This window comes from Heteronotia binoei, chromosome 1 (genome assembly GCF_032191835.1).
Source record: "Heteronotia binoei isolate CCM8104 ecotype False Entrance Well chromosome 1, APGP_CSIRO_Hbin_v1, whole genome shotgun sequence".
Taxonomy (NCBI): domain Eukaryota; kingdom Metazoa; phylum Chordata; class Lepidosauria; order Squamata; family Gekkonidae; genus Heteronotia; species Heteronotia binoei.
The window spans coordinates 11379597-11404899 of record NC_083223.1 but is presented as its reverse complement, the minus strand read 5'-3'; the positions used below and the strand labels follow the sequence as shown (position 1 = coordinate 11404899).

The 25303-nt window shown below is 46.8% G+C and overlaps 1 protein-coding gene and 1 non-coding gene across 2 annotated transcripts in view; one reads left to right on the top strand and one right to left on the bottom strand.

Annotated features, from left to right (window-relative positions):
• Positions 1 to 25303, top strand: part of MACROD2 (mono-ADP ribosylhydrolase 2) — a 1708848-nt gene that overhangs the window by 1479502 nt on the left and 204043 nt on the right. The window contains exon 10 of the mRNA XM_060230846.1: positions 6337 to 6378. Coding sequence (XP_060086829.1) covers positions 6337 to 6378 — 42 coding nt within the window. The remainder of the gene's footprint in view (positions 1 to 6336; positions 6379 to 25303) is intronic.
• On the bottom strand, positions 14997 to 15068 carry TRNAA-GGC (transfer RNA alanine (anticodon GGC)). Its single transcript has one exon. It is a non-coding gene; the product is annotated as a tRNA-Ala (tRNA).

Genomic DNA, 25303 nt, shown 5'->3' with positions numbered 1-25303 from the left:
TGGCTATCTAAACTTTTTTTTTTCATTTTAAAAGTTTTATTCAGAATTTCAAAACATGACAAATAAAGAGCAATTACACAAAACAAGGTCTACAAAATAGTAAGATAAGCAAAAGAGAACAAGACTTACGAAAGACTTACAAAAGTCATACATAGAAATAAATGATATTTATACAAATCCGGGCTAAAAAAAATGCAAATCAATAGCAAATAAAATCTAAATACTTCCTAGGCAATTTACATTCAATCGTATTATGAGAGATAATAGGGAGGGACGGTGGCTCAGTGGTAGAGCATCTGCCTGGTAAGCAGAAGGTCCCAGGTTCAATCCCTGGCATCTCCAACTAAAAAGGGTCCAGGCAAATAGGCGTGAAAAATTTCAGCTTGAGACCCTGGAGAGCCGCTGCCAGTCCGAGTGGACAATACTGACTTTGATGGACCCAGGCTCTGATTCAGTAGAAGGCAGCTTCATATGTTCATATATTTGGGGAAGGATGGTGGCTCAGTGGTAGAGCATCTGCTTGGTAAGCAGAAGGCTCCAGGTTCAATCCCCGGCATCTCCAACTGAAAAGGGTCCAGGCAAATAGGCGTGAAAAACCTCAGCTTGACAGCCACTGCCAATCTGAGTAGATAATACTGACTTTGATGAACCGAGGGTTGGGGAGGGATGGTGGCTCAGTGGTAGAGCATCTGCTTGGTAAGCAGAAGGCTCCAGGTTCAAACCCCGGCATCTCCAACTGAAAAGGGTCCAGGCAAGTAGGCGTGAAAAACCTCCGCTGGAGACCCTGGAGAGCCGCTGCCAGTCTGAGTAGACAAGACTGACTTTGATGGACCAAGGGTCTGATTCAGTATAAGGCAGCTTCATATGTTCATAATATATTGAAAGGTAATATATCCCCTTATCCCCTCCCCCCCCCCCTCGGAGAGTCTTACGCTCCATAGATCAACATCTGCTGGTAATCCCTGGCCCCAAAGAAGTCCACTTAGCCTCTACCCGGCCAGGGCCTTCTCTGTCCTGGCCCCTACCTGGTGTAACAAGCTCCTATTGGAGATTAGGGTCTTCAGGAACTGTTGCAGTTCCGCAGGGCCTGTAAGACAGAGCTGTTCTACCAGGCATTTAACTGAGGTAAAGGACATTTTGTTATTCTGTAGCCTCCCTGCTGCAGGGGCCCCAATGAAATATTTCCTTTTGTCCACCCTGAATCTGCTGCCCATCAGCTTCATTGTACGCCCTCGAGTCCTAGAAGTTTGGAAGAGGGAGGGAAAAGTTCTCTCTGTCCACTCTCTCACCCTATGTGTTATGTATGTGGACTCAAGCGAAGACTTTGGGTGTTCCTGCCTGGCTCATTGGAGCCATACGGATTGAACTTGGGGACAATTGGCTGCAGGATCCAAATCTCTGCCGCCGTGGACCAATCACCCCACTGGTTTGAATGACCCAATAACATGCTTGCGCGGAATCCAGAGATGTATATAAGTTTGACCCCGTTGGCCCAGTTCCCAGTCTTGTTAGTGCACCACCTACCAAGATGAGGTTCAGTGTGGCCAAGTGCAAAGTAATACCCATTGGGGCCAAAAATCCCAGCTACGAATACAAATTGATGGGGTGTGAACTGGCAGAGACTGACCAAGAGAGAGATCTTGGGGTCATTGTAGATAACTCACTGAAAATGTCAAGACAGTGTGCGATTGCAATTTTAAAAAGGCCAACGCCATGCTGGGATTATTAGGATGGGAATTGAAAACAAATCAGCCAGTATCATAATGCCCCTGTATAAATTGATGGTGAGGTCTCATTTGGAATACTGTGTGCAATTCTGGTCACCGCACCTCAAAAAAGGATATTATAGCATTGGAAAAAGTCCAGAAAAGGGCAACTAAAATGATTAAAGGTTTGGAACACTTTCCCTATGAAGAAAGGTTAAAACGTTTGGGGCTCTTTAGCTTGGAGAAATGTCGACTGCGGGGTGACATGATAGAGGTTTACAAGATTATGCATGGGATGGAGAAAGTAGAGAAAGAAGTACTTTTCTCCCTTTCTCACAATACAAGAACTCGTGGGCATTCAATGAAATTGCTGAGCAGTCAGGTTAAAACGGATAAAAGGAAGTCCTTCTTCACCCAAAGGGTGATTAACATGTGGAATTCACTGCCACAGGTGGTGGTGGTGGCTACGAGCATAGACCGCTTCAAGAGGGGATTGGATAAAAATATGGAGCAGAGGTCCATCAGTGGCTATTAGCCACAGCATATTATTGGAACTGTCTGGGGCAGTGATGCTCTGTATTCTTGGTGCTTGGAGGGGGGGGCAAAGTGGAAGGACTTCTAGCCCCACTTGTGAAACTCCCCTTTTTTTGCCACTGTGTGACACAGAGTGTTGGACTGGATGGGCCATTGACCTGATCCAACATGGCTTCTCTTATGTTCTTATGTACTTATTAAAGAGCTTGTTATCACTTATCCTTCAACTCCTCAATGCATAGAACCCACTATACAATACTATGCGTAATTTTTAATCCTCTATTACGTCCCTCCTTAGTCGTCTCTTCTCTAAACAGTATAGTCCCAGACTCTTCAGCCTTTCATCTAAGGGAAAGTGCTCCAACCCGCTAATCACCTAGGTCGTCCTTCTCGGTACGTTTCCCGGCTCTGTCGTATCCTGAACAGAACTCAATCCAGTATTCCGCACAGTCCTGCACACCAGCCGATGATCCCTTCGCAGTGTACGACTTCATGCTGATTTAGCAGCATTCCCAAATTGGAGTTCCTCATCCCGCATGCTAGGAGGGGGAGAGCGGTTGCGTAGCATGAAATCGGCACAAGCGGAGTGGGCAAGCTGATACCACAGGCATGAGACTTCGGTGGCCAAATTTGTTTTGTGTTCGACTCAGGAAGGAAAGGGGTGCAAAAATCTTCAGTCTGATTGTCCGCTTGGGGTCACGTCGTTCTCGACTGTCAAGCCGACCCCCGAGCCGCAAACGATGACAGCGGCAAACCTTGATTTTGCCTTAATTGGCACAGCGCCGGAACCATGAAGTGGAGTCTAACCTGATCTCATTTACTGCCTTAAACAAAGCCTCTGCTTGGTTTACTTTCTTTGAGAATGAGTCATGCTTCTGAAAGCTCGCTAATGAAGTGTGGGTCCGGCTTTCTCGCCGAGATTCAGAAGAGCGAGCCGTTCTCACGCGGAGGAAACCAAGCAGGAAGTCTGGCTCCGAGATGATTATGTAAGCAGGTGTTTTGAAGCGCGTGCGAGACTCTCGTTGGTAAGCCCTGTTTGTAAGCACCATCCACGCTGGCTGTATTGTGCCCGAATGACAACATAGTTCGCCATTCAAAAAAGAAAAAGATTCAGATGTTTTGGGGAAACAGAAAAAAAGAGAGAGAATCATACCTCATTTCAAGGATAAAGATGCAATCCTGTAAATATTGACCGGGGCAGTGGGGATGTTTATAGTAATAATACGTCTGTTCGTGACACATAATGGTTTTATTTGGATCGTTGTTCCAGAAACACTTCACACGTTGACATTACGTTAAATGGTTCTCAACCCATCGATAGCTTTCTGACTATAAAAGGGAACGGTTTTGGGGGGTTTTGCTGGAGGAACAAAGACGCAGCAGTAACGGAAATAATGCAATACAGACTTCTCATATGTGACACAAGCTATCGTACAGTTGCTGTTGAGCTTTTGCAGTGCGCACACTAGGATATGTGTGTATGTGTATACTGGGTTCGATGCATGAGAAAACTCTTGAGTAGTGATTAAAGCTCTTTATTAGTGATACAACGTGTTTAGTAAGTGACTACAAACTACCGCTAAGCACCAGAACACACGGCAATATGGACACGTTACACATACACGAGGCTTTCAGCCCGATTTTCATCACAATGCGCATTGCAAGCTTTTGATTTAATTTAATTGTTAGGTTTATATCCCGCCCTATCCTGCAAGCTGCCTCAGGGCAGCTTACAACAATAAAACAACAGAGTTAAAATAATATCATAAAATAATAATATCATAAAAACAGACATTACAAAACAGGAGCGGCACAGTAAACCAGTTTGGTCTAGTGGTTAAGTATGGGGACTTTTATTTGGGAGAACCGGGTTTGATTCCCCACTCCTCCACTTGGAGCTGCTGGAATGGCCTTGGGTCAGCCATAGCTCTGGCAGAGGTTGCCCTTGAAAGGGCAGCTTCTGGGAGAGCTCTCTCAGCCCCACCCACCTCGCAGGCTGTCTTCTGTGGGGGAGGAAGATAAAGGAGATTGTAGGCTGCTTTAAGACTCTGTCCTTGAAAGCGCAGCTTCTGTGAGAGCTCCCTCAGCCTTACCCACTTCACAGGGTGTCTGAGTTTGATTCCCCACTCCTCCACTTGCAGCTGCTGGAATGGCCTTGGGTCAGCCATCCCTATCGCAGGAGTTGTCCTTGAAAGGGCATCTGCTGTGAGAGTCCTCTCGGCCCCATCGACCTCACAGGGTGTCTGTTGTGGGGGGAGAAGATATAGGAGATTGTAAGCCGCTCTGGGTCTCTGATTCAGAGAGAAGGGCGGGGTATAAATCTGCAGTCTTCTTCTTAACAATCTTACAGACGTAGGCTGTAAACAGCATGGGGCTGATGGCTAACAGCATAACATGACACCATTATGGCGAAATGCTGGGGGAAGTGGTGACTTTCAAAGGACACCCGCTGGATTAATTAAAAACCTGGTGGAAGAGCTGTGTCTTATAGGCCCTTCGAAACCTGGATAAGTCCCACAGGGCCTGGATCTCCAGCGGGGGCTCATTCCCCCAGGTAGGGGGCTGAACCGAAAAGGCCCTGGCCCTTGTTGAAGCCAGCCGGGCGTCCTTAGGACCAGGGACTATGAGAAGATGTTGAGCAGCAGACCTTGGAGCCCGGGGGATTCATATGGGGAAAGGCGACCTGGACGGCCTAGGCTAGCCTGAGTTTATCAGATCTCAGACGCTAACCAGGGTCAGCTCTGGTTAGTGCTTGGATGAGAGACCACCCAGGCAATTCAGGGTTGCTGTGCAGAGGCAGGCAATGGCAAAAAACCCACCTTTGTTTGTATCTGCCCTGAGGCGGATGGTTTGGGTGGACCCTGGTTCATGCTTAGATGGTTGACCACCAAGGAAAGTGCAGGGTCACAACACAGCAGCAGACTCAGGTGGGCAGCCATGTTGGTCCTAAGCAACAGACCAGGGATGGCCAAACTGTGGCTCGGGAGCCCCATGTGACTCTTTCACACATATTGTGTGGCTCTTAAAGCTCCCACCACCCCATCGACCAGCTAGGAGAAGGTTTTCTCTCTTTAAATCACTTCTCCAAGCCAAGCCATCTGGTGGCTTAGAGAATGCATTTAAAGTTAAAGTTTTCTCCCACCCTCCCTCCCTCCCTCCCTCTCTCCCTCCCTCCGTCCCTTCCTTCCTTCCCTCCCCTCCCTCCCTCCATTCCCTCCCTCCCTCCCTCCCTCCCTCCCTCCCTCCCTTCCTTCCTTCCTTCCTTCCTTCCTTCCTTCCTTCCTTCCTTCCTTCCTTCCTTCCTTCCTTCCTTCCTTTCTTCCTTCCTTCCTTCCTTCCTTCCTTCCTTCCTTCCTTCCTTCCTTCCTCCCTCCCTCCCTCCCTCCCTTCCCTCCCTCCCTCCATTCCCTCTTATCCTCCCTCCCTCCATTCCCTTCCATCCTTCCTACCTCCCTCCCTCCCTTCCCTCTTATCCTCCCTCCCTCCATTCCCTCCCATCCTCCCTCCCTCCCTTCCCTCCCTCCCTCCATTCCCTCTTATCCTCCCTCCCTCCATTCCCTCCCATCCTCCCTCCCTCCCTCCCTTCCCTCCATTCCCTCTTATCCTCCCTCCCTCCATTCCCTCCCATCCTCCCTCTCTCCCTCCCTCCCAAACATCTGATGTTCATGTCTTGAGACTCTCAAACATCCTACATTTTTCCTTTGTGGCTCTTATGTTAAGCAAGTTTGGCCACCCCTGCAGGAGAACGGCGGTTTAATCCAGTAGCACCTTTAAGACCAACAGAGTTTTATTCCGAATGCCGCTTCCGTGTGCCTGCAACTTCTTCAGACAAGGGAATGGGGTAAAGTGAGCGAAGCTTACAGATAGCGGGTAGGCGGCGGTTAAGCATCTGAAGAAGTGGGCACACACATGAAAGCTTATACCCAGAATTAAATTTTGTTGCCACTGGACTCAACCATTGTAACTTCACTCCCCGCCCCCCTTAGATGCTGAACTTTAAAGGAGGTATTGTTATTAGTATGCTATTTTCAAAACTCTCAACTCTCTCTTTTTCATTGTGTGTGTGTGTTTGTGTTCTCTCCCCCTCCACTGGCAGATGAAGACCACGAGCAAGAGAGCGAAATGAATGAGAGCACAGGTCAGTAAACGCATCTCTCTTTCCACTCAGTCGAAGTTTTGAGCGGAAAATCGGTCTCAGTCGCGCCGAATGTGTTTAGAATGTGCGGTGATGCTGAAAGATTCCCTGCAGCTTCTCAGGTGATGTGATAAGACTCCCATCTCCTCACCCTCCGTGCCGAATTGCCAGCCCCTGAGGAAGGGAGGAGCGGGAGACAAAATGGCCTCCACATTGTGACGCTCTAGGAAATCCCCCTAGCGTCTGTGGTAAGTCCAGAGTTGCTAAGCAGAGGCAGGTGACGGCAAACCACCTCTGAACATCTCTTGCCTTGGAAACCCCATGAGGGGGTCACCATAAGTGAATCTACATCTGGATGGCCCTCACCTGCACCACTACCGAGCTGCCTTAAGCCCCAAAGTGGTGGTGGTGGGGGGGTGAAGGCTGCCTAGTTGTTTTCCTGTTATTACAGCTGATGGGAGGGATAGATTCCTAGCAGCCAGGGAAGGTTAAATTCTGCCCCCACACTGACAACCCAAATTGGGCTTCCCGGCAGCTGCTTTTTGAGGAAACCCAGGGTTGGTACGTAGAAGGCCAGGTAGGTGGCCATCTAGGGCGCCACCTGACCTACAGGGATACCTCCAGGTGCCCTCTCCTTGCCGCTCTCACCTTCTGAGGTCTGCACAGACCCGGGAAGGTAGGAGCAGTGGGGCGGCGCATCACATGCTCTCTTCTCTGAGCTCACCTTCCCTTGCAAGCTCACCTTCCCTTCCCTTTCCTGGGTCTGCCCAGGGTGGGGCATAGGGCACCAGGAACTCTGGCACCAGCCCTGAGGAAACCGAAGGGGTCACGAGAGCTGACTTTCATTCAACGTAGCGTATAATATCACTGAAGGTTTTCCTACGTATTCTGGGCCCATCGGCTTCCTATCCAATGGTTTATCCTCCGTCAAAGTATTACAAAGCCCAAATGTTTGTTGGGAAACGACACAAGGATTTGTGTCACATGGACAGCAGCAGTTTTGTTCCTCCCAGATTCTTTTCTGTTTATAATATAAGTAACTGGTACCAATGTACAAATGGAATATTTACAAAAATCACCGGTCAGCAAAGATATTCACACTTTCAGTGTGTGTACATGCATTTGATTTAGTGCAAATATACGACAAAAAAAAAGACAAAGGAACAATAAGGTATTTGCCCTCCCCCAGTTCATACACTTTGACATTTCTACATAGGAAACAGCCTTAGCAAAGTTCATAAGTAAGTGCTGTAGGGTGGAGTCCTTAAAAGTTCCACTTATGACGCTGTAATGGAGAAAATAAGGAGGAACCATATAGAAAGGAGTCCTCACAGTTTCACTTGTCTCATACTTCGTCAGCCTCTTTTCTCACCGTTTTCCGGAGCCACAGTAACTTTGTTTCAGACACGGATCAACGCATGCTGTAAACTTCTGCTGCCGGCAGAGGTTTAGACAAGCCGAAATATGAGGCAAGCCTTGCAAGGAAGAGACAGGATTTTTGGGTTCCACTTAAAAGCCATCAGTCTTGATAAAGGCAACAAAACGTTTGACACCGGCTAACGTGGACTGGCTTTATGTGCATGAACTCATTCTTTACCCAAACACCTCATTGAAACAATAGTGGACTGAACATGGAAGGCTGTGAAGTGGGACAGTTTGTTTGTCAAAAGTGCCTGTGTGTGATCTGGATGAAAGAATTCATGGCAGACCGTTTTCTCACCATTTTTGGTTTATGGGACACGTGCAGACTCTTAACCTTTCAAAAGTGCTGGTGTGCACTTTGAGTTATTTTCCTGCGGATTGTTTGGGTTCATTTTAGTGCTGACTGTTTGAAGAAGAGGTTCCGTTAAAGTGCCTGCATGCACTCTGGCGTTTTTTTTTATTGCAGTCTGTCTAAAGGTAGAGGCTTTGGAATATGAATGTGCCTGTGTGCACACTGACAGTTCTCATCGTCGACTGTTTAGAAGTATTCTTTCTTTCTTTCTTTCTTTCTTTCTTTCTTTCTTTCTTTCTTTCTTTCTTTCTTTCTTTCTTTCTTTCTTTCTTTCTTTCTTTCTTTCTTTCTTTCTTCTTCCTTCCTTCCTTCCTTCCTTCCTTCCTTCCTTCCTTCCTTCCTTCCTTCCTTCCTTCCTTCCTTCCTTCCTTCCTTCCTTCAACTTTTATCCCGCTCTCTCTGCAAGCGGACTCAGGGCGGCTAACGAGCAGTTCAGACATTACAATAGGCGGGATCTAGATTCTACTTAGAAGTGGAGGCCGCAAGGTTTTTCCCTTTCACCTTGTTTTTTTTCCCTTGTGATAAATGTTTTGATAGCATAGTTTCACCCTGATGTTTCTCCTATCAGAGTTGAGGGTGGAGCCTGAAGAGGGCAGGCTTTTGGAATGGGAGGAGGGAGACTTTAATGTGGCATAATTAGGGTTTGGGGGGGTTTGAAGCAGGAACTCATTTGCATATTAGGCTACACCCCCTTTGATGTAGCCAGTCCTCCTGGAGCTTGAGGTAGTCCCTGGACTAAGAGCTCTGTAAGCTCCAGGACGACTGGCTACATCAGGGGGCCGTGGCCTCATATGCAAAGGAGTGCCTGCTACAAAAAAAAGCCGCATAATGCCATAATGTTCACTGTCCAAAGCAGCTGTTTTATCCAGGAGAACTGATCTGATTTGATTGCTAACCCGCCCTCCCCGTGAGCAGGCTCAGGGTGGGTAACAACAAGGCAAAAACCAGTCAACGTTACAAATGTAAAAACTATTACACAAATCAAGAAGAAGAAGATATTGGATTTATATCCCAGAGTCTCAGAGGGGCTCACAATCTCCTTCATCTTCCTCCCCCGCAGCAGACACCCTGTGAGGTGGGTGGGGCTGAGAGGTCTCTCACAGCAGCTGCCCTTTTTTTGTTGTTATTAAATTCTTTTATTAATTCCAGAAACAATATAACAGCCAATATGGAAACATTCACAGTGCAAACAAAACAAAACAATCATAATATTTGGCATATCATTCATCCTTGAGGAGGATCGTCTGTGGGTTATTCCAAAACTAAAAACTACACACAAAATTAAACAAAGTATTCAAAAATTAACTCTATAAATAGAGTATATAAATGTTAATAGCAAATAATAATAACAATACGCCCCTACACACTTTAGATCTTATACTAAACAATTTGGTACTTCTTTTTCCTGATACCATTTATAAAATTTGTCCCATTTCCTGCTTGCATCAGGTTTGGGCTCCCCTTTTAACATATTCGAAAGTATATCCATTTCAGCAGCGTTAAAGATTTTATCAACCACCTCATTTATTTCAGGGCAAAGCAGCTGCCCTTTCAAGGACAACCTCTGCCAGAGCTATGGCTAACCCAAGGCCATTCCAGCAGGTGCAAGTGGAGGAGTGGGGAATCAAACCCGGTTCTCCCAGATAAGAGTCCACCCACTTCACCACTGCACCAAACTGGCTCTTAAACAATTAAAACAATTTAAAACCATTAAAACAATTTAAACGAAAGATGGAAAAGCATAAAAAGGTATCACCGCACAGCTGCAATGCATAGGATGGAGTTAGATCTAACAATGTTAGTGCTTCACGTGGGCAACTAGATGGGCAATTACAGCAGGGACTTACCTCTGTCATCTGGAGGTCAGTGGTAGTATCGGGATCACCAGGCCGCTCCTGGAGGTTGGCAGTCCTACTCTCTGGGATGGTCTGCAGATGCAAAAACAGCAGGCACAGGGACGCTAGGAGGGGAGGCGGCACAGGGTATTGTGATCTCGTCAGATCTTGGAAGCTAAGCAGGGTCAGTAGTTTTAAGAGGGACTACTAAGGAGGACTCTGCAGAGGAAGGTGATAGCAAACCACCTCTGCTTTTTGCTTGCCTTGCTTGGGTCGCCATTAAGTTGGTATGTGGATAGAAGACCACCAAGGAAGACTTTACGGGGGAAGGCAATGGTAAACCACCTTTGCTTCTCACCTTGAAAGCCCCTTGCTGCGATTGCTATTTTGGTATGTATATGGAAGACCACCAAGGAAGACTTTGGAGAGGAAGGCAATGGCAAACCACCTCTGCCTTTCGCTTGCCTTGAAAGCCCCTTGCTTGAGTTGTCATTAAGTTTGTGTTAGGACGGAAGACCACTAAGAAGGCTCTGCAGGGGAAGGCAATGGTTCCTGTGGTTCCCATTAAGTTGGTACTTGGATGGAAGACCACCAATAATAATAATAATAATAATAAAATTTTATTTATATCCCGCCCTCCCCGCCGAAGCAGGCTCAGGGCGGCTAACAACATATATAGGTATACAATACAATACAATAGGTATACAGACATTAAAATTAACATTATTTAAAAACAATTCAGTTCAGTTCATATAAAAGCAATTCAATAACAAAATCATGTTGGCGGGTCCCTTTATTTAACCATCATAAATCAGCAGTCCGTAAAAGCCAGCTTAAAAAGGGTGGTCTTGCAGGCCCTGCGGAACTGGTCGAGGTTTCACAGGGCCCGCACCTCCTCCGGGAGCTGATTCCATAGGCATGGGGCCGCGATGGAAAAGGCCCGTGCACGAGTGTTCTGAAGTTTAGCCTCTTTTGGCCCTGGGATGGTCAGCTTGTTTTTCCCTGCTGACCTCAGTGGTCTCTGGGGCTCATATGGGGAAAGATGGTCCCTCAGGTAGGCCGGTCCTCGGCCATATAGGGCTTTAAAGGTAATGACCAGCACTTTGTAGCGAACCCGGTACATGACTGGCAGCCAGTGCAGTCTGCGTAGCCCCGGCTGTATATGCTCCCACTTCGGGAGTCCTAACAACAGCCTAGCCGCCGCGTTCTGCACTAGCTGCAGCCTCCGGGTTCAGCACAAAGGCAGCCCCATGTAGAGGGCATTACAGTAGTCCAGTCTTGAGGTGACCATCGCATGAATCACTGTTGCTAGGTCCCGACACCAAGGAAGGCTCTGCAGAGGAAGGCAATGGCAAACCACCTCTGCCTTTCACTTGCCTTGAAAGCCCCTTGCTTGAGTTGTCATTAAGTTTGTATTAGGACGGAAGACCACTAAGAAGGCTCTGCAGGGGAAGGCAATGGCAGACCACCTCTGCTTCTCACCTGCCTTGAAAGCCCCTTGCTGGGATCGCCATCAGGTTGGTGTTGACCAAAGCTTGGGTTTGTGTTCTCCGGTGAGTCGTCCAGTAAACCAAACCAGGCAAGGCTTCAGACTCAACAAGAGTGAACTTTATTTGGATAAAAGGAATGCTAGCATGAAACACCAGCAGTTCAGAGTCCTGACTCAGTTACAGTTGCTTATATATTCTCCAAAACATTCCAGAATGCCCCTCCCACGTATGCATTGTTACACAGCTTCAGTTACCGTACAGAACTTTCAAGTGGCTGCTGTTTGTTCCGCACTGTTGCTTGGATGGGAGACCACCAAGGAAGGCTCTGCAGAGGAATGCAATGGCAAACCACCTCTGCTTCTCACTTGCCTTGAAAGTCCCTTGATGGGGTCACCATAAGCTGCGATTTAACAGCACTTTCCACACACACATACACACCCAGAGAGAGAGAGTGAGAGACTAAAGCTGTTTCTCCCTGTGTGCTGTGGTTGTCAAAGAGCCAGTGTGTGTGTGGGAGGCACAGAACTCCCATCACACTTGTGATACAAAGTTCTCATGTTGTTCCCCATGAAACGGGAGAAATGGTCAAGTGGAGACTTTGAGACGTGTACAGAGGTTGTTCTGTGGATGAACAAATCGTAAAGAGCAGCCCTCATTTTGAGCAGGACCTCACCGGAGCAGAGCTCCAGAACCTCTAAATGTTATTGCGCTCTTTCTTTCTTACCTTGCCCCCCCAACTTACTTCTGGGCTCCATTGTTCAACCCCCCCTGTGAGGATTTTGCTGAACTCTAAGATCTGGCAAACTCTCTAATACTTTTCCCCACAAAAAAATGGGAAAATATCCAAAACATATAAGACAGACAGATGGAACTCTTCATCACGCCACTGTGGCCACATAGGAGAAAGTCATTTTAAAAGTATGATGGGAGTAAGGTTTTATTATGACCATTATAATTCAAGAAGCATTTAAAGTAGGTACTGAAGTGATACGATGTAGTACTCCTTTTGGTGACGTCGGGGTGTGGGGCACATGCAATGAGCTATGCAAATGAGTTGCGCTAATGAGCTCCTGCACCTCTTTTTCTACGAAATGACCCCTGGTACCGGGTGTTTGCAGATTGCACCACCGAAGCACCTGCTGACAGCCCGCTAAGCTATTGGGCTTCATTTGTCTCATCATTCCTGAAGTTACTTCCTTCTTGAAAATTCAGGACAAAGGTTCGTCCCAATTTTGATTTTTCTTGGGTCCTTCCTGCAGATGCGTGCTCATACGGTTAATAAAGCACATGGCACACTCTTCCTTCAGAAACAAACCTTGTGAATTCCAGTTCCGATCCTTTGTTTGAAAGGAAAGGGCTTGAGCGTTTTCGGTTTATAGATAGAAAGAGACGCTTGCGTTTCCTCTCCTCTGCGGCCTTTTCAATAGGCACTGATTCCGAATGGGGCATCGTGCAAGTCCATGCAAAATGAGCCCATTAAACTGGGATGTTAGACTCTGCATCTGTTCTGCAGTTTGGTGTAGTGGTTAAGTGTGCGGACTCTTATCTGGGAGAACCGGGTTTGATTCCCCACTCCTCCACTTGCACCTGCTGGCATGGCCTTGGGTCAGCCATAGCTCTGGCAGAGGTTGTCCTTGAAAGGGCAGCTGCTGTGAGAGTCCTCTCAGCCCCACCCACCTCACAGGGTGTCTGTTGTGGGGGAGGAAGGTAAAGGAGATTGTGAGCCGCTCTGAGACTCTTCGGAGTGGAGGGCGGGATATAAATCCAGTATCTTCTATCTTCTTCTTCTTCTTCTGCTCCTGTCGGATGGGGGTGTAAGTTCACCGCAAGACGTATCATCCCTCACATAGCCATCAGGTGTTCTAAGCGGGAGCTGTAGAGACCAGCCACGACGCACCTGTTGAACAGATGCAGATATTTCTTTTCACCATGAACTCAAGAAAGGGGTCAAGGGAAGACCAGAACACCTCCATGGAAAAGGGATGACTCAACTTTGGACACTAACACCTCCTCATGGTTCCTCCCAGAAGTGACCTAGATAAAGCTTGAGCAGCACACATAAGACAGGTACAGTTGCTAGGTCTCCCCCTGGGGAGGGCTTGCCGGTAGTGAGGGGAGGCCTAGCGCAGCATTTCTGCAATGTCGCCAGCGAAACAGCGATGTCAATTCCGGAGTGCAGTGGAAGTGACATCATTGTGTCATTAGCAATGCAGGACACTCTGGTATTTGGGCAAAAGCTCTGTGGTAGAATGTAAAAGCCCTGCTGGATCAGACCAATAGTGCAACCTGTTCCTCTGGAGGGGCCAAAAACAGGGCATAGACGCTGAGGCCATCCCCTTGTATTGCCTGCTGGCTCTGGGATTCAGAGGCTAGTGCCTCTGAAGGTGAAAATTCCCTTCAGCCACCACGGCTATGAACATATCAACATATGAAGCTGCCTTATACTGAATCAGACCTTTGGTCCATCAAAGTCAGTATTGTCTTTTCAGACTGACAGGGTCTCCAGCGGAGGTTTTTCACACCTATTTGCCCGGACCCTTTTTTGGAGATGCCAGGGATTGAACCTGGGACCTTCTGCTTCCCAAGCAGATGCTCTACCACTGAGCCACCATCTATCCCCTATAAACGGCTAGAAGCCATTGATAGACTTCTCCATGTATCTATTTCAAGAGGTTTTTCCTGTGGCCATCACTACATCCTCTGGCCTCAAATTCCACATTTTAATGATTTGCTGTCATATAGTATTTTTCGAGAGTCAGTTTGGTGTACTGGTTAGGAGCATGGACTCTAATCTGGGAGAATAGGTACTGATTTTGCACTAAAGCTCATCCTGGGTGAAGAGCTCTTTTGCCCGCCCCCCCCCCCCCCCGGTGCTTCTCTTCGTTTTTGCACAAGCTGCTCCGGAGCTAGGAGTTGGCACGCTGCTCTCCCAAGGCCAGCAGAAACCCCTTGTAAGAGGATCTTGATTGCAGCAGGAAAGCGGCACTCCGACTCGCAGCTCCGTGGCAGCTTGTGCGAAAACCGGGAGAACCTCCGGGAGTAAAAGGGATCTCCACCTGGAAGAAGCCTAGTGTGAAATCAGCTTGAGTTTGATTTCCCTCTCCTCCACATGCACCTGCTGGTGTGATCTTGAGTCAATCACAAGTTCTTCCAGAGTTGTTTCTCTAAAGAATAATTCTCTCAGAACTCTCTCAGACCAGCGTACCTCACAGGATGTGTGTTGTGGGCAGGGGAAGGGAAAGGAGGTTGTAAGCCGCCCTAAGACTCTGAGTGAAGAGCAGGATATAAATCTAATCTCTTCTTCTTTGTTGGTTTGTCCCGACCCTACTGTCCATCAGCTTCATTAGATACCCTCAAGTTCTCGTACCTTGGGAAGGGGAGAATAATTTTTTTGTCAGCTTTCTCTACCCCACAGATAATTTTATAAAATTCTCTCATGTCCCCTTTAGTTGTCTCTTTTCTAAACTGAAAAAGGCTTCAGGTTGAGGTCTTTCCCATCACCTCCCACCTGGTCCTTTCAACTGGAGATGCCGAGGATTGAACCTGGGACCTTCTGCATGCCAAGCAGATGCTCTACCACTGAGCTACATCTCCAGATCAACAGATGCTTGGTCTTGGAGGATTCTTAGACAACAGCGGCAGGAATGAGAACTTTACAGCTCCTTTGAGGTTCTTCCCTTCTCTGTTCAACAGACTCACCACCTGGGGTTGAGGGCTGATACAAAAACCACAGGGGAAAAAACCCAGAACTGCATAAGGAAGAAGGAAATACTTTTTGAAGGATGTTATTGGAGTCTGTTGAGTTGCATCTTTGACATGATTGCAGGGGGCACCCAGATATCTTTTTAAAATCCAATTCCACTTTGGCCTCGGTAAATGACATGCGAGCGCATCCTTCCGCCAGCCTTACCCCCAATCAGACGATTCATCTCATATTGTTTTCCCTTCCGAAACCTTTGCATTGCATTAATTCCGGTGAAGTCTGATGACTTGCCCATCCAGAAATAGGCTATTATCCTGGAACGCTTCGCTCTACATCTGGAGCCGATATTGCTATTTTTCCTCGCACCTCGTATTGGCGCATCTCTATTCCGAGATGTCACGAGGTGGCCTACAAGGTTTCACTTCTTCGCAGATTATCTCCGTTTGAGGGAATAGCTGTTTGATACCTTGTTAACTGTTGCACGGCTGGAGTCAATATGACCGCATGGGATGGAGAAAGTACAAGATTATGCAAGGGATGGAGAAAGTAGAGAAAGAAGTACTTTTCTCCCTTTCACACAGTACAAGAACTCGTGGGCAAGTGATGAAATTGCTGAGCAGACAGGTTAAAACGGATAAAAGGAAGTACTTCTTCACCCAAAGGGTGATTAACATGTGGAATTCACTGCCACAGGAGGTGGTGGCGGCCACAAGCATGGCCACCTTCAAGAGGGGGTTAGATAAAAATATGGAGCAGAGGTCCATCAGTGGCTATTAGCCACAGTGTGTATGTGTGTGTGTATATATATATATATATTTGGCCGCTGTGTGACACAGAATGTTGGACTGGATGGGCCATTGGCCTGATCTAACATGGCTTCTCTTATGTTCTTATGTTCCTGCGCCCTATAACCGTAGTAGTAAAAACCATACGAACACAAAACGATGAATTAATGCCCACAAAAATCCAGATATAACATTCATCCTGATCCAAAGCCATGAATTCAGATGTTAAAATCTTAACATTTACACATAGGACGTTAATCCTGCATTCGTTTTCATAGCCAAAACCAAAACTCATTAACGAAGACCATAATTATTCTATTTTTTTCCAAGTATTTTTGGATTTAGGTGTGCATGTGTAAGTGTGTGTACGTGCGTGTACCTGGGAGTCATAGTGACCTCCAGGGACTGACCCCTACTAAGGGCTTGGAGGATATTCAGAGTGGTGGCTGAATGAAGCCTGCCTCTGCCCTCCCGACTGCTGGTATTCCAAGGAGGTCTGCCATCCAAGGACTTGCCAGAGTTGACCCTGCTCAGCTTAGCTTCTGGGAGAGCCAGTTTGGTGTAGTGGTTAAGTACGAAGACTCCTATCTGGGAGAACCAGGTTTGATTCCCCACTCCTCCACTTGCACCCGCTGGAATGGCCTTGGGTCAGCCATAGCTCTCAAAGAGCTGTTCTCTCAGCCTCACCCACCTCACAGGTTGTCTGTTGTGGGGGGAGAAGATGTAGGAGATTGTGAGCTGCTCTGAGTCTCTGATTCAGAGAGAAGGGCGGGGTATAAATCTGCAGTCTTCTTCTTCTCCTTCGTCTTCTCCTTCTTCTTCTTGGTGTAGTGGTTTAGTGCGCAGACTCTTATCTGGGAGAACTGGGTTTGATTCCCCACTCCTCGACTTGCACCTGCTGGAATGGCCTTGGGTCAGCCGTAGCTCTGGCAGAGGTTGTCCTTGAAAGGGCAGCTGCTGTGAGAGCCTTCTCAGCCCCACACACCTCACAGGGTGTCTGTTGTGGGAGAGGAAGATAAAGGAGATTGTGAGCGCTCTGAGACTGAGATTCAGAGTGGAGGGCGGGATACAAATCCAATATCATCGTCGTCTTCTTCTTCTTCTTCTTTTTCTAAGATCTGATGAGATTGGGCTTTCCTGGGCTATCCAGGTTAGGCTGTATTGTATTTTTTTTTAATGTGTGTGTGGAAATGTGCGTGTGCACCTTGAATTTATGGCATCCTCTGGTGATTGACTCCTACCAGGGGCCTGGAGTATATTCAGAGAGGTGTCTGGATAAAGCCTGCCCCTGCCTCCTGGCTCTGGTATTCCAAGGAGGTCTCCCATCCAAGTACTTGCGAGAGTCGACCCTACTTAGCTTCTGAGATCTAATGAGATCAGGCTTGCCTGGGCTATGCCGGTCAGGGTGATACCGTAATTCTTTAGATGACTTCACATTTTAAGCTACCTCTGACTGGAGGACTGTATTATATCAACCTGGACCAGTTCCAGAAAATCTATCTCTTCTTCTGTGCATAATCCACAATGTAATATCAGGTGCCTCAGTGACTCAAACAGGGCAACATCTAAGACTGAAAGGAATATTTTGATACCTCTCAAACAACAGTAGGACATTATTCTACCCTGTCCCAGTAGTATCTAATATAACGGAGCTCGGAAATATTTGCATAAATGTCCTAAGCAGGGCTTTTTTTTGTAGCAGGAGCTCCTTTGCATATTAGGCCACACACCCCTGATGTAGACAATACTCCTGGAGCTTACAGCAGGCCCTGCACTAAAAGCCCTGTAAACTCTTGGAGGATTGGCTGTATCAGAGGTGTGTGGCTTAATATGCAAAGGAATTCCTGTTTAAAAAAAGCCCTGGTCCTAAGTATGCACTGAAGAAGATATTGGATTTATATCCCGCCCTATACTCTGAATCTCAAAGCGGTCACAATCTCCTTTACCTCCTCCCCCTGCCCCCACAACAGATACCCTGTGTAGGCTTCCCAACCCCCCCGCCCTGCCGGGGGACCCCCGAATTAGCAGCCTCCTCTCCCGCTCTCCAAAAATCCAGAAGCAGGGGGGGGGGGACGGCGCCGTGTCTCTTTCCCTGCCTGCCTCCCTCGCAGGCTTCAGGCTTCTCCCTTCCTTGGGGTCACAAACACCCACCCACCGCCGGCCTGCTATTCGCTCCAGTCTGGCCTCCCTTCGCGAGGTGCATGCTGGGACTCATAGTCCTTGCATCCTCTCCAGCTGGGTGGTGTCTCCTCGGGGAGTCTGGCCAGCAGAGGGGGGGGAGCTCCGCCCCCAGAGGACCATGTGCGTTTCTACCTCCGGAGGCTTCAGTTGCTGATTGAAAGGCTTCCTCTTGGGATGGGGTGTCTGTGTTACTTTGAAGAAGTTGGCAGCAACTCGTGAGTAGAGAGGCCAGTCCCCCTTCAGTGTTGCCAGAAATGGGGGGGGGGGAAGTCTGCTGAGTACTTCATTATTCTCTATGTGGAGATCGATTCTCATAGGGTACAATGGGGAATTGATCTGGAGGTTTCAGGGGCTCTGGGGGCGCTGTTTTTTGAGGTAGAGGCACCAAATTTTCAGTATAGTATCTAGTGACTCTTCCCAAAGTATCCCCCAAGTTTCAAAACGATTGGACCATGGGGTCCAATTCTATGAGCCCCAAAAGAAGGTGCCCCTATCCTTCATTATTTCCTATGGAAGGGAGACATTTAAAAAGGTGTCTGGTCCCTTCAAATGTGATGGCCAGAACTCCCTTGGAGTTCAATTATGGTTGTCACACCCTTGTTCCTGGCTCCGCCCTGATGTCTCCTGGCTCTACCCCCAAAGTCTCCTGGCTCCACCCCCAAAGTCCCCAGATATTTCTTGAATTGGACTTGGCAACCCTAACCCTGTGAGGTAGGTGGGGCTGAGAGGGCTCTCCCAGAAGCTGCCTTTTCAAGGACCACTCCAACAAGGCCATTCTAGCAGGTACAAGTGGAGGAGGAGGGAATCAAACCCGGTTCTCCCAGATACGACTCCGCACACTTAACCACTACACCAAACTGGCGGAGAGATCCAGTTTGGTGTAGTGGTTAAGTGTGCGGACTCTGAGCCCCACCTGCCTCACAGGGTGTCTCTTGTGGGGGAAGAAGGTAAAGCAAAAGAAGGTAAAGAAGATTGTAAGTCACTCTGAGACTCTGATTCAGAGAAAAGGGTGGGGTATAAATCTACCATCTTCTCCTTCTCCTCCGTGGTGCTCTTTAGGTTAATTTCTTTCTTGAGCAGGTGAAGAGAGAAGTTAGGTAATTGATATCTGAGGTGACCAGTCTTGCTCATTAATGTACTTCCCGTTCGTTTCATTTGTGGATCACGACTCTGGTTTTGTAGCCCGTCTTCATAAAGGACCGTCATGACTCACGTTCCCCACTGCACTCAGATTTCCCTAATAGCCTTAAAAATCATTGGTGTGCCGGAAGTGTCCGGTTCTGACACACACACCCTTTCCCCCTGCGGGTATCATCCTGTTCTGACGACTCCGGCCTAATTCACATTTGCTGGTGATAGCAGAAGAAACTGTGGAGTCTCCTTCCAGTCCTGAATTCAACCTCTGAAACTATTGTGAGAAAACGCTACATCTTCTTTGGTTTCCATAAGGCCCCTGAAACTGCTTTGGATGGGGCTCTAAATGCAGAATAGCAGCACAGTACAGAACACAGTGGCAACACAGTATAGAACAGAAAAAAGAACACCAACTGTGCAATAATTTTTTTTTTTAAAAAAACCCTTGCTTCTTATATATCCAAATCTATTGTCTTACAAAGATACCGCATAACAAAGAAAAAAAAATCCCGTACGTTAGGAAGAGAGCCACTGCAGAAACAAAAGAATCTTGTTCAAGTTCATATACACAAAAAGTGTATTTATTTTATTTATTTATTTTATTTCATTCGATTTATATCCCGCCATACCCCACCGAAGCGGGCTTAGGGCGGCTCACAACATAAAACTCTAACAATGAATCAGCTTAAAATACATTAATAATTAATACAGTAAAATACATAAAAACACATTTATCAATATACATCTTCCCTAAAAGTCGGTTCTTCAGGTATTCCAATGTTCAGATATGCTGATGTTCATGAATTTGGATATTCAGATATCGGTCAGTTGTATGCCAGCCGGAAGAGGGTTGTCTTACAGGCCCTGCGGAACTGTCCGAGATTCCGCAGGGCCCTCACTTCCTCCGGGAGCTGGTTCCACCAACAGGGGGCTGCAATCGAAAAGGTCCTGTCCCTAGTTGTTTTCAGACGGGACTCCTTTGGCCCAGGGATTGTAAGGAGGTTCTGAGACCCCGATCTCAGCACTCTCTGGGGAACATGTGGGGAGAGACGTCCCTAAGGTAGGCAGGTCCTAGACCATAAAAAGTTCATAAAAAGCACTCAGTTCCTTCAAAATCTTTCAAAATTGCTGCATGGACTCCAATCCCCTGAAGAAATCCGGCTCCAAAAGGCACAAGTTCTTACATTTCAGTCAACTCAGGACCACGTCTTACGTTAAGATGCTTTTTCTAGAGCCGTTCTGTTCTGAAATATTCTCAATTTGACGTCGAGCAAAAAATATTTACTACATTCCCAGCAGGCACAAGCTCAATATGAACTTTTTTGTATATGAACTTGAACAAGATTCTTTTGTTTTCTGCAGTGGATCTCTCCCTAATGTATGGAATTTTTTTTCTGTGTTGTGTGCAACGTTCCCTCTAAGCTGCAGAGTCTTGTGAGCAAAAATTCTCCTTTGTGGTCCTCTGGCATCAAAGCTGTGAGCTGCTGCATAAATTATTGTACTCTGGGGCAATTTTTCCTGAGCTAAGACAAAAATGTGTGAGCTGGAGGCTAAAAATCTGTGAGCTAGCTCACGCTAACTCAGCTTAGAGGGAACACTGGTTATGTGGTATCTTTGTATTTGGATATATAGATCTGGATATATAAGAACCGAGGTTTTTTAAAAAAAAATATTGCACAGTTTTTCTTTTTTCTATGGATGGGGCTCTGGCAAAGGAATAAGAACATAAGAGAAGCCATGTTGGATCAGGCCAGTGGCCCATCCAGTCCAACACTCTGTGTCACACAGTGGCCAAAAAAATTATATATATACACACTGTGGCTAATAGCCACTGATGGACATCTGCTCCATATTTTTATCTAAACCCCTCTTGAAGCTGGCTATGCTTATAGTCGCCGCCACCTCCTGTGGCAGTGAATTCCACATGTTAATCACCCTTTGGGTGAAGAAGTACTTCCTTTTATCCGTTTTAACCCGACTGCTCAGCAATTTCATCGAATGCCCACGAGTTCTTGTATTGTGAGAAAGGAAGAGAAGTATTTCTTTCTCTACTTTCTCCATCCCATGCATAATCTTGTAAACCTCTATCACGTCACCACCGCAGTCGACGTTTCTCCAAGCTAAAGAGCCCCAAGCGTTTCAACCTTTCTTCATAGAGGAAGTGTTCCAACCCTTTAATCATTCTAGTTGCCCTTTTCTGGACTCTTTCCAACGCTATAATATGCTTTTTGTGGTGCGGTGACCAGAATTGTACACAGTATTCCAAATGAGACCGCACCATCAATTTATACAGGGGCATCGTTATAGCCGTTGACCCAGTGCCCAGCGCACAGAGATAAACGTCTGCTCTGTTTTACATCCCTTCGCCACCCAAGATGGTACAGATCTTTTGTCCCGTCTGTTGATGTAGCTTTTTGCCTCTTGACCGAACAGCGTGATGTTTACGCACATAATGTAATCTTTTCGGAGAACGGGCATGACTGCTAGTTTGAGTCCTGCTAGTCTTTAAAAATTAGTCAGAGGGGATGAGGAGTCTTAGCAAATACTATTCTGGTTTTTGTAACCCAAAATGAAATATTGTGGGGAGGGAAACTACCCACAGTCATTTAATTTTTAATTTTATTTTTTTCTTACTTTATTAAAGAAACATATAAACAGAAAGATTACCCAAAAAGGTAAATAGATATGTATACATTTTTGGCAGCTTACTCAAATCAAACATACATAAATAGTAAAAGATATTAGTTAAAATGTAACATTTATTAGAAGATATTGGATTTATATCCCGCCCTCCACTCCGAAGAGTCTCAGAGCGGCTCACAATCTCCTTTACCTTCCTCCCCCACAACAGACACCCTGTGAGGTGGGTGGGGCTGGAGAGGGCTCTCCCAGCAGCTGCTCTTTCAAGGACAACCTCTGCCAGAGCTATGGCTGACCCAAGGCCATGCTAGCAGGTGCAAGTGGAGGAGTGGGGAATCAAACCCGGTTCTCCCAGATAAGAGTCCGCACACTTAACCACTACACCAAACCGGCTCTCCACACCAAACCGTTATTATTAATTATTATTATTAATTATTATTAGTTATTATTAGTTAAAATGTAACATTTTATTAGTTAAAAATGTAACATTTTAGCATGAAGAGGATTTTTTGGGATTGTGCCGCATGATGCTAAATATTCTACTATGGGAAACCAAATAGGTACAAAATATTTCTCATATTTATCTACTGAAGAAATAACCATTGTGGTAGAAATTTTAGCCATACCCACAAACATTGCCTTTCTTTGTCGGGTTATGCTGTGGTATCCATTTTGCAGCAATGGTAGTACGTGCTACTGACAGTAAGGGATGCATTCTCAAATTTTTATCAGATGGTTATCCGGGGTTGACCATTTACTCAGTAGTAAGGTTCTATAGGTAATTTAATGCTAGTAATCTGTTGTATTTCAGCTATAATCTGTTTCCAAAAATTTTGTATATATGTCATTTATGAATGTCAATTAAGAGTCCTAGCGTTGTGAAAGATCAGCACCCCTCTCATAGATTTAACTGGGTCTGATGGCCACCGGATAACATTTAGTTTGTTTTCCAGTCCCTTTTGTCTTCAGGCAACGGCCAGTGCATCGTGAGCATTTTGAGGCTGTCAGGTTTCATGCAGTGCGCTGCTTGACTCAAAGAGCGTACATAGCAGAAATTTGCTGTGAACTTAAGTGGCCCAGGACCAAATATAGCCCCGTTCGGCTGAAACATTTGGCTGCACATATGGGACAAATGTACTACACACAATCCTCCCAAAATGCATAACTGCTGTTTGGTGTAGTGGTGAAGTGTGCGGACTCTTGTCTGGGAGAACCGGGTTTAATTCCCCACTTCTCCACTTTCAGCTGCCGGAATGGCCTTGGGTCAGCCATAGCTCTGGCAGAGGTTGTCCTTGAAAGGGCAGCTGCTGTGAGAACCCTCTCAGCCCCACCCACCTCACAGGGTGCCTGTTGCGGGGGAAGAAGATAAAGGAGATTGTAAGCCATTCTGAAACTCTGATTAAGAGAGAAGGGCGGGGTATAAATCTGTGGTCTTCTTCTTCTTCTGAAAAGGGACAACAGGTCCAGGTCCAGAACACATGTACCAGATCCCAGATCCCATTCTGAAACTCTGATTCAGAGAGAAGGGCGGGGTATATGACACTCCTTGGCAACACACGCTCTCTATGACATCACAGGCCCAGTCTGACATCCCAAAGGAGATGAGGCAGGCAAGGAGGTCAGAAGGAAAAAGGACCCCCCCGCCCACTCCCACTACAGTCAATGACACTCCCTGGCAACACAAGCTCTCTATGACATCATTGGCCCTGTTGACATCACAAGGGAGATGAGGCAGGGAAGGAGTTCAGAAGGGAAAAGGACCCCCCTGCCCCTCCCGCTAGCGACAGCCAATGACACTCCCTGGCAACACAAGCTCTCTATGACATCACAGGCCCAGTCATCAGCAAAAAGGAGACCAGGCAGTCCAGGAGAACAAAAGGAAAAAGGACAGCCAGGCTAAGGAGGGCAGGACAAATATGGGGACATTAGAAAGACTGACCTTGCGGAGCTTCCAAAGTCTAATGAGCCTGGGCTAGACTGGGCCTCCCAGGTCCAGGCAAGAGACGAACAGGGTTAGTTTGCCATCGCCTGTCTCTGCATAGCAACCCTGGAGCTCCTTGGTGGGCTTCCATCCAAGTACTAACCAGGGCCAAACCTGCTAAGCTTCTGAGATCTAATGCAATTGAGCCAGCCTTCACATCTCTGCTTTACTACTGTAAAAAGCAACCTCAATCGGTTTGGGTAGGGAGGTTTTCTGCTTAGCCCATTGGTTTGGATCCTGGTTTGGATCCTACATTTCCACCTACTAATGGTGGACCCTTCCTCCAGAAATCCTTGTGCTGGCAGGACATGGCCTTTGGAATGCATCATTTAATGGAATGGAAACATCGGCTCCAACTCCCTAAACCTCCAGTATTGGAAAAAGAGGAGCGCATTGCATTAAATCCTCTACAACAGCAGTTCCTAACGTTTTTGGCATTAGGGACCAGTTTTGTGGAAGACAATTTTTCCACAGACGGGAGCGGGGGGTTGGGGGATGGTTTCTGAATGATACAATTGTGCGCCTTATTTCTATTAATTTGGTGTAGTGATTGTGTGGACTCTTACCTGGGAGAACCGGGTTTGATTTCCTACTCCTCCACTTGCAGCTGCTGGGAAGGCCTTGGGTCAGCCTTAGCTCTGGCAGAGGTTGTCCTTGAAAGGGTAGCTTCTAGGAGAGCCCGCTCAGTCCCACTTACCTCACAGGGTGTCTGTTGTGGGGGAGGAAGATAAAGGAAATTGTGAGCTGCTCTGAAACTGAGATTTGTAGTGGAGGGCAGGATATAAATCCAAGGTTGTCTTCTTCTCATTGTTATTATTACTTATTATTATTACTATGTTGTAATATATAATGAAATAATTATACAACTCACGGCCCGGTTGCTAACAGGCCACGGCCTGGTACTGGTCTACGGCCCAGGGGTTGGGGACCCCTGATCTACAATATTAATTTTAGAGCTAAATTCGAGTCCAGCAGTACCTTAGGGACCAAAAAGCTCTAGTTTTTCTTTTTTTAATCATGTGTGTGTTTGCATGTGTGTATGTATGCATGTGTGTGTGCATGCCTTGACGTCTGGCAACCTCTAGTGCGGCAAGGACATTCAGAGAGGTGGCTCTATTGCCTGCCTCTGTGTCCCTGTGAGGGTATTCCATGAAGGTCTCCCATCCGAATATTTTCCAGGGTCAGCCCTGCTTAGCTTCTCAGATCTGACATGAACACGCTTGCTGGGGTTACCCAGGTCAGGGCCCTGAATCTAGTTTTTTTCTGCTTCAGCCCAATGTTGGTAACCTCCAAAACTAACATTAGTTTTAGGATTTATACATGGCTACCAAATGTTGGTAATTATGGTACACCTTTATGGTACACCTTCATTAATAACGGTAATATGAAGGCGCAGTCCTTCCCA